Source organism: Lingula anatina, chromosome 6 (assembly GCF_051362555.1).
Source record: "Lingula anatina isolate TDL-2025a chromosome 6, LinAna3.0, whole genome shotgun sequence".
NCBI lineage: Eukaryota > Metazoa > Brachiopoda > Lingulata > Lingulida > Lingulidae > Lingula > Lingula anatina.
This window is the reverse complement of record NC_141772.1, coordinates 23,755,447-23,764,971: the sequence shown is the minus strand read 5'-3', so window position 1 is coordinate 23,764,971 and position 9,525 is coordinate 23,755,447. Positions and strand designations below refer to the sequence as shown.

Below are 9,525 nucleotides of genomic sequence, written 5' to 3'. Positions count from 1 at the left end.
CATAGGATAAATCTTTCAAAGTTATTAACTTATTTTTTCATAAAACAAAAATAAGTTGATAAATGAAGTGCATTTCTGTTCTTGTAACTCCACATGAAAATTCACTTCAGACACTTCCAAAACCGCAACATTAGAATTATTTCCATGTAACACTTAATTCTAAACCATCTCCGATTCTTAACAGAATATCATATCACGTGACACTTTTTAAAATTTAAATTTCCTAAATTACTAAATTCAGGAATCTCCCCTTCGAAAATTTGTCTAATTTAACGCTCACTTGCGGTTCTCAATCTGTCCTAGAACATAATGTTTTTCTCTTTTAATAAAAATGTTCTAAATCTGTTCTAGGACATTCTGAAGGACTTCCCAAAAACATTTACATTCGCTACAAAACAACATTAGAAGTCTAAAAAAAAATACATCAAATGTTATAGAATAGATTGCGAAGCGTAGGTGAACGTTAAATGATCCTAAACCCCTATACTTCTCAAGATTTGACACACAGAACAGCTCAAACCTGGGAAGAAAGCAACCTGGAGAGCGCTCTTCAAATAAAAGCCTTTCAGTTAGCTTGAGTAGAGAGCTTTTACTACAAAACCTGAAGCTTGGGCCAAAACCGAAGTTGGAAAGCAGTTACATACTACTATAAGGAAGAGCATGGAATATCCAGTGGAGGAATCGTATTCCTTACACAGAGGAGTCCACTAATTAGTGTAACAGCTTTCACTGTACTTTATAAAGAACCCGAGTTTACTCTGTACGTTGACGTGGCAGAAACGAGAAACGAATGTCTAATTAATACTTTACAAATAAATAAAATGGACTTAATGCAGAACTGAACTAACATAGCAAAATTTACGTGAACAACATTCATGAACTAAAGATACTTGTTACTGTGATTAAACTAAACTTCTAAACCAAATAAGGATGAAAAGAAATGACAAGCACTGAAAATATCAAACAAAATTACTTAAAGGAATACAAAATCTTAACACAAAGAAAATGAAAATCAAACCAATCAAGTCTATCTCACCTGTAAGTTGACGGGGCAGAAACGAGAAATGAATGCACCGCGTAAGGAAGAGGGGCGTGTTATATAAAGAAACGGAGACGCACGAACACAAACGAAAAGGCACGAACACACTACTCTGCACTAACACAACCATACATACGCAACCTCATATATAAACTTGTGACATCAGAATGCAAACTAGACGAACAAATCTACAAGCTTATACAGGTAGTAAGAAAAACAAGTCAAGCTTGGCTGCCTGGCAGCTAGTTTTCCTGGAATAATTTTATGCCGGCGCAAAATGGCAAATGTTAAGAAAAACATAGCAAATTTTTAATGAAACGACAGCCTAATAAAGTCATGCGGGTAGGGAAGCGCAAGGAGATGAACAGGAGGGTTATGCAAATATAGGTCGAATTCACGTCTAAATCGATTCTACGGTTATGCTATTCTGTGACTAGTTGGAATAAACTGACCTTGCCAAATTAGTTTGGCGTAGTCAAACGACATTTTATGGCGACAACAATCTCCAGAGCTTATTTATGCACATGCACATTCTGCACATGCTCAATTGTACCCTAGATGGGTAGTCTCCAATGAGGCACATGTTGCTACTTATACCATGGGGCATCACTGCCTGGACCCATTTTGCTTGATTCATTCTGTTGACGCACGCGATACGATTAAGCTACAAATAATCTCAAATCTTCAAGTGAAATCTTCAGTTCAAAAAATTCCATCGGCTTTTACTTCTATAAAGTACTAGTAGAATGTTATTGGGGTAAGATACGTGTCATGTAGACATTGATAACCTCTTAACGTAACCTTACCAATGTTTTTCACAATTTCCTATATATTTTGCCCCTGTTTTCGCATAATTTCAACAGGGCAGATTTTTAATATCAGCAAGAAAGTCCCTCTTTCAAGTAAGAGACTGTTGTCTACTTTTCACATTTTTCATAGGCGAGCTGTAGAAGGGATTCCGTTCTCTTTCACGTACGCGAAAATACCCGTATGTCTGCTAATGACAATCGCTTGTAGCTATCGTAATTAACGTCCTTGAAAAAGAGGTGCGCTTCTGTTTGACATTAAGGTGGGAGATTTCCACTGATAGACATCGCTGGTGTTAACCTTAATTTCAAGTAAGTTTTGACATGAAATAATTGCTATTTGACGTCACTTGATTTCCTAATAATTTGTTACGTTTACTTGGTTACATTGCACGTCGTGTACCTGCTTCCACTTTGTTATTTTTACATTACGTGGCCAGTATGTATAAAGGATTCGTATTGTCCAAAATCAAACTTTATCCACTGTGACAGACTGTAGTATACACCAGTACTTTAAAGGTGTGAAATGACATATTACAACCAATAGCTTTAAATCTTCCCATAATTGTTGTTCAGTTAGACATTTATTTAGATATTGGAATGAGACATAAAAATAGTAGGTACATGTACTGTAGCTAAGGGAACATTGCGAAAGCGAGACTGATTCAATTATTGTATCTTTAAACACGGTCCCTTTGAGATGCAGTTTGCAACCTTAATTCATGACGTGTTAGAGCAAAATCTAAATACACATGTAGTTGTATCATTGTACTTTTATCTACTGGGTTACTATCATTAAAATATATTAATGCAGCACACATTGCAGATAGGAGATGAAGTTCCACGTGATAACAGTGATTTTGTCTGTTGTCTCCATGGTGACCAACATGTAAGTACTAGGGATCATGCTTTAATCTCTCTCTCTCTCTCTCTCTCTTTCTCTCTCTCACTCTCTCTGTATGTTGTCGGTCTGGGCTCCACTGGAATCCCTTTTTAACTGCTTTAGGAATTTCATCAATGACTCAGGGTAACTTAATAATCAAAGAACTGTTAAAATTTATAATTAGGATGAATCTGTTACATATTGACAGCTTATAACAGTGTACGGTTAATTAAAACCCATAAGCTATTTCTTCTGATATGGATACTTCTTTTGTCTTCCCATTCACATCTCAACACAATACAACACAATAATTGCAAATACCCGTCAGAGAGATAATTTGAATTTTAATTGACATTGTTTTAGTTATTGTGCTTCCGTAAATGACGCAAAGCCACAGCTAACAGCGAGAGAGATTGGAGAGTTAATATGCAATGCCACGGACAGCAATAACGATGGCATCATCACAAAACTGGAATGGATTGGGACAGAGGCCAACATGGACTTTGACCGTAAGTTTTAGCACGTCTGGTCTGCAGTAGTCATAAGAAACGTAACTTCAGCTGGAATTTGTAACTGAATTATAATACCAAAAAATAAGCATTGCACAAGATGAACATGTAAACTCATTCAATGTTGCGTGATCAAAAAGAATAATTTCATGAATCGATTGAATGTGAATTTTTGATTATTGCCAATACCCATTATTCTTTGGGTTTTTAGACAATGATGAAGTCACGCACAGTGAGTTGCTGAGATATATGGTCAAACTGGATAGCAGAATTCGCCCACTGTGGTCTCTTGCAATCTTTGAAACGGCTGATTTTGATAAAAATGGCGTACTGACAGAAGATGATATGTTTAAATTTGGGAAACTAGATGCCGATGGTGAGTGTTTTTTACTGTCTAACATCGTCCCGTTTCTAAAATAACTGAAGAAGAAAACACTCTTTGCCTAAAAAACAAATACAATATTTATAGTTAAATATGAATATCCTTTAAAAGACATTAACCGTCGATCAAAAACAAAATGGTTCTAATAGTCCATGAGCCAAGCCCATGATTTTCACCTATCGGTACCAAAAAAGGGCCAAATTTTCATAGTGATTTTTAGTAAGGCCTATGTCTCTAGTGTCCAAATATGTGTGATAGCCTTCTCAATTTGGTAGCTTTTTATGATCTATCACACAATAAGTATTCGTAAAGGGGATCATCCGTAACAAAACTGGCGACTTGGTATAATATAAAGCGAAAATTCCTGGATTTTGAAGGAGAGGGGGGTCGGGCCGGAAATGATGCGAGCCTATAGCTAATGGAAGTGGACAAAGAATAAAAGCTGGCATAATTAATACACGGGTATTTTTCATCTGGTTATTATCTGCTAAGTAAATTCTCTTAGTCTTTCGCACAACAGTGCTTGCTTACCAAGTTTGCGTGTTACTTACCAATTTTGATTTCTTACTTTCATATTGCCTTCTAATACACCATTTCCTGCGCATAGCTTTCAACCTCAACCTTACCTCACATCATTTAACATACATACATATATATATCAACTGGAAGTAAATGCATGTGTATACGACAAGGCAATGCGCATATAATGACAGTTGTTTATCTTATTCAGGAAGTGGGCAAACAGACAAGAATGAATGTATTGAATTATGCGAAAAGGTATGCTTGATTTTGAATACTATTATTACTATGAAAACAATCAATCTTTTTTACTTTTTGAATCTGTCCAGTTGGATAAATGTACCTCTAGTAATTAAAAAGATTTTGTTACATCTTGAAAGTATCTATAGAAAGGATTAAATACCCGACTTAATCAAAAAATAATACTTGGGAGGAAGTTTAAGATAATTTTGTCTAAACATCAGGTGAGAGTGTTTGAAACCGTTATAGTTCGTAGAAACCGAATGTCTTCAATGATATTACAAGCGTATAAATAAATGGGTTTGTATTTGCAATGAGCGGTATTTGAGAAAATTTCATAAATAATTTGGTTCTACAATATTGTTTCTATTTAAGTTCTTAAAAGAGTACGACCCCACGCTGGAGTAAACAGCTATCCACAATATTTGTCATAAGTGGTAAGTGCTGAATATGTGACACTTGTATTTGGCATATGTATCGATACATAGATAACTGGTGAAATATTTACATATGCAGTAGATTACGTAAAATAAATAGAATTAGACTGAACTCCCAAAGGTAAACATACTAGTTTCATTTAATATTTTTTCCTTTTCAGTTCCAGTTTTTAGGAAGACATCATGGCGAAAAAATATAATTATGAATCGTCAGTAATTTTGAGAATGTTTTGTTGAATACCACAATTCACTAATTATTTCAAAATAAAAACTAGTGTGGTGGCTGAAAGGTCCTTGTTATTATATCCATTTGAAATAAACCTTATAGTTAAACAGTATATCTCATAAGTAAAAGACATACGCCTGTCATCAGGATAATTCTGTGCTGCCGGTAGAAAACAACTTCTGTTATAAGTAATTCCCATATTTTAATGTGTTCCAATAAATATGACGACATGCGGTTATGAAATTGTCATGATTTACGGTGGATGTCGATTTTTCATACACGTTACGAATCCCTTTCACGTCTTTATTTTTGCTACAACACATAGTTTTCGTGTTCTATATGACTCAGAAGTTTTGGGGTGTCTCCATGGACACATTCACCAGTCTTTTCCAAGAAAGGCAAGAAGACAACCGGTGGGTGACGACATATAGCAAATAACAGGAAATCACTCCGGAAACTAGGCAAACCACACAATAGAAAAGCATCGCGAACAGTGTTCAATGAATTGACCAATACGAAGCTCTTGCTCGCAACGGACGCAGCTCATCACGCGAACTAAGAACACTAATTGAGCACATGCAACATATAAATACCTGAACACAAAGCCGCGTCGGCAACACTGACAAACGCCATAATTCCAAAAAGATGGGAAAGGAATCTTTGACTCGACGTACATTTCGCGGTGTGGGTCTTGCGATCGTTAGCATTTTAATATATATATTTCATTGATTTGGTCGGAATCTCCCAACAGAAGTATTACTATCCAGAACTTATTGCAGAGGGTCCCGCCTTCAAGGAAAACCAGGGAACTGGATGTGGGTCAATTCAAACATGGAATGATTATTGAATATCGAGAAAATGGTCTTTTGGGTGGACGCGGCTGGGTTAGAAATGGTATTCCAGAGAAGGAACAACTAGAACGTGCTTGGTCAAGTCTTAACCCTGATGCTGAAAGTAAACATTGCTTCACAAACAAGAGTGCGAATTACACGTACAATGTCAACGTGGTGATGTATAACTCTCATAATATGTACATCATTATAGAAGAAAGAAAAGGGGACTCGACGAAAAATGCCACGTTGTCCATGGTGTGCCCTGTGAGAGATTTCTTTAATGGAACCTACCTCGGATATTGTGATGTTCATTCTAGTATACAGGGTACGATATACTTAGACTACACGGATTTTGATGCATTCAGACACCACGATGCTGGATCAAAACAAAATAACCCCTGTAGAATCCACAGAAAGATCCATTCCTTTGATTATGCTTCCCACGAAAAATCCGGTTCACAGAACGCAATAACAGAAGGTAAAAATTGTAATAAGACAAACATTGAGGAATACATGAATGGACGCTGGTGGAATATTCGAGGAGACTGGAAATGGGGAACTAAAAGCGGGTGTATTTTCGAGTTCGTGACTGAGGCAGACCTTTGGAAATGTTACAATAGGAAAACCACTTTCACAATCCTCGGAGATTCACATCTCAGATATCTTAGTAATTACTTGAATCAATTGTTGTCGAAATATCATCATATTCCTCCTTATACAGACCACATTACTCCTAGCATATATCCCAAGCACTCTGTACCGGACCGAAAGGAGCTTATAGGTCTGAGCAATTATATATTTAAATGGACTCCGTGGACTCCCGACTGGCTGAAAGCAATCCGTTCACTCTCGTCCAGATTTCACAAAAGGCCTGCTACAAGCGATGATGTAGTTGTAATGGATTTAGGCATACATGATATAGAACTTAAGGGTGCCTACGAATTTATAAAACAAGATTTTGGTCGTTTTGTCGACCTCCTGGGCAGAGTTCGGAAAAATCCCAACACTGCAAAATTCCATCTAATATATGTCAATATTCTGCCGAGGGTTTTGGCCAAAAATGCGAATGATTACATGGTGGCAGCGGTCAACGAAATCATCAGGGAGAGCCTGGTAAAATATGGAGTGGAAATCATTGATGGTTTTTATATTGTCAATCCGATGAAAGTGACAAGCTGTGACCGGAGTTCACATTTTCTTTGTCCAATAGGAGGAGATCCAAGAATATATGAAGGCCATACAGGAATGATACTGGCCCACCTTCTGTTTAGGAAGATATGCGATTTGTAGCATGTGTTGGCCATCCAGGATTGCAGTGTACATATTCATTATTGACATCGCTCTGCTATACCATCAAACTTATGCTACCCACCCTTTAAGTTGATACATTTCTCAGGGCAAATTTCTTCTTTGATAGTATGTTAGGAATTGTAATGCCAGAAACCAAATCAAATCTTAATTAAGTTATGTCATTTTCAGATGAACGTCTAACTTATATGGATACATGGAGAAGGATGCGTGGATGAGATTGCGTTGACACTTGACTTTTGTGTCATATAAAGGGGTGTTTCCAAGATAAGGTTGAAACTAAGTCGATAATATAAGTCTGCTATAACTCTGTTATCCATTTAGTGACACTGACGGTAGTACCCGGTACGTATATTGTAGACAGTTGGAACCAATGTGTTTTGGTGGGAGTAAAATAAAACTTTATTTTTGTAATGGACTCATCAATTTTGTTACATGTTACATTGTAGCTACTAAGGCAACTAAGTTTACAAAAAAGACTGTCAAAGTGCATATGCTGCGTATTTTTTAGACAACTAATGTGTTACCCTAAGTTGAGAGAGTTCAACAGCACCTTTTTCCAGTTTTCAGTACATACACGCCCAGCAGTTTTGGGGATGTGATCAGAATTCTTTAAATGTATTAAAAGTACTTAAAATATCTTTCACAGCCTTCATTTCCCTGGTTAGATCAGACTGTGAAAGGAAGAAATACTGGCAAATCTCATTAATTTTTCGATGAAAAACTATACATTTAGTGACAAATATACATTTCAATAATAATTGTGAAAAAAAGTCTTACTGGTATATGAAAATACTGCGTTTTGATTGTTGCTGATTCGTCTATTATCCGGTCCTTTTGTGTTCACGGTATCTATTTACACGTGAAAATGATGCCGGCAGCCGTCGAGGCAGACATTAATGGCTTCGCTACGTGATCGTGTATATGCTTTTTTATTAAAACAGGTTTTTCACGCATATGATGTGAGGAAATTTTTCAATTTGAATCGAATTTGAACTCCCTGTTTCAAGGCGGACATTATCATAGGAGAGAGGAGAGATGTAGAAGGGGTCCCGATTTAATTTTACCCGTCAATGAATACTTCGAAAATACCCGTATGTCTGCTGATGGCTTGACTGTCGCATACCTATCGTAACAAACTCCCTTGAAAGAGTAGTTTGTCATTTCAGTCGGAGCTCTCTACTGATAGCCATCGCAGGTGAAAACAATCATATCAAGTAAGTTTGAAATGAAATTATTGCTATTTGACATCGCTTGATTTTCTAGTTGTTATGTTTGCAAAACTTAATAGCTACATGTAAGCTGATTTTTCGGCTTTCTGTTTAAAGGATTTTGAGTGATACCAGATCGTTGGATCAGAAACATCATGTGACCCGATTCTTAAACCATTTTACGTACAGTTAATGATCATTTCAATGATATTTCAATTTGTATCAAATCACAAAATTATAATGCGTCGACTAATTTTGATAAAAAAGATAATTCGGCGTTTGTGATAAAGCAGACCAGGTTACACCATACGTTATCTGCTTTCACTTAGTTACTTATACATTACGTGGCCAGACTGTAACATACCAGTACCCTAAAGGTGTGAAATGACATTATAACCAATAGCTTTAAATCTTCACATAATTGTTGTTCAGTTAGACATTTATTTAGATTTTAGAATCAGACAGAATAATAGTAGGTACATGTAGCTAAAAGAACATTGCTAACACAGCACAAAAAGTCAATTTTCAGCTCTTTTACTCTTCAGGAAATGGGTCTGAATATTCTCTTTACAAGCCTTTTCAACGGTGTAAAGCTCTACCGGAAAGGTCAGGGTCTACGGGTTTACTACCCTTTTATGCCTAAGCTTAAAATTGTAGTTGCACTATTACTACGTCTTTCCGATCAAGTATAGGCGTCTAAAAACAACCTCTTTACAACTCCTTTCCGATCAAATATAGGCGATTTTTGACACGTCTTTATAACCCTTTTCCGATGAAGTAAATGACATATGAGGTACGTCATTATAACCCTTTTCCGATCAAATAAAGGCGATTTTAGGTAAGTCTTTACTACCCTTATCTAATCAAATATGGACGATTATAGTTATTTCAATTACTTATAGCACTGATAATGTTTCAAATTCATGTAGCATTTCATTTAATGAGAGGAAGGCTTGTGAATTTTCAATTATAGTAATTTATTGCAAAAAACAACAATAACCGTTACAATACAGTGGGTATTATATTTATAAAGCGCAATACAGCTACTATATTTCACAAGTGGAAAGTAATCTTTCACTAATGTATTGTTTTGTACACTCATTATACGCACACCCTAAACAATAGCGAATAC

At 36.2% G+C, this 9,525-nt stretch overlaps 1 protein-coding gene across 1 annotated transcript; it reads left to right on the top strand.

Moving 5' to 3' along the window:
* Positions 1–2,030: 2,030 nt before the first annotated feature.
* On the top strand, positions 2,031–5,274 carry LOC106156477 (uncharacterized). Its single transcript, XM_013531739.2, has 7 exons — positions 2,031–2,157; positions 2,672–2,734; positions 3,092–3,237; positions 3,449–3,613; positions 4,350–4,396; positions 4,754–4,815; positions 4,977–5,274. The coding sequence occupies exons 2-6, from the start codon at positions 2,679–2,681 to the stop codon at positions 4,784–4,786; spliced, it is 447 nt and encodes a 148-aa protein (XP_013387193.2). The 5' UTR covers positions 2,031–2,157; positions 2,672–2,678; the 3' UTR covers positions 4,787–4,815; positions 4,977–5,274.
* Positions 5,275–9,525: the final 4,251 nt, after the last annotated feature.

Coding starts and splice junctions, on each gene's coding strand:
- LOC106156477 (XM_013531739.2), top strand. CDS start 2,679: ATGAAGTTCCACGTGATAACAGTGATTTTGTCTGTTGTCTCCATGGTG. Junction 3,238..3,448: donor GGCCAACATGGACTTTGACC/GTAAGTTTTAGC, acceptor TTGGGTTTTTAG/ACAATGATGAAGTCACGCAC. Junction 4,397..4,753: donor GTATTGAATTATGCGAAAAG/GTATGCTTGATT, acceptor TTTCTATTTAAG/TTCTTAAAAGAGTACGACCC.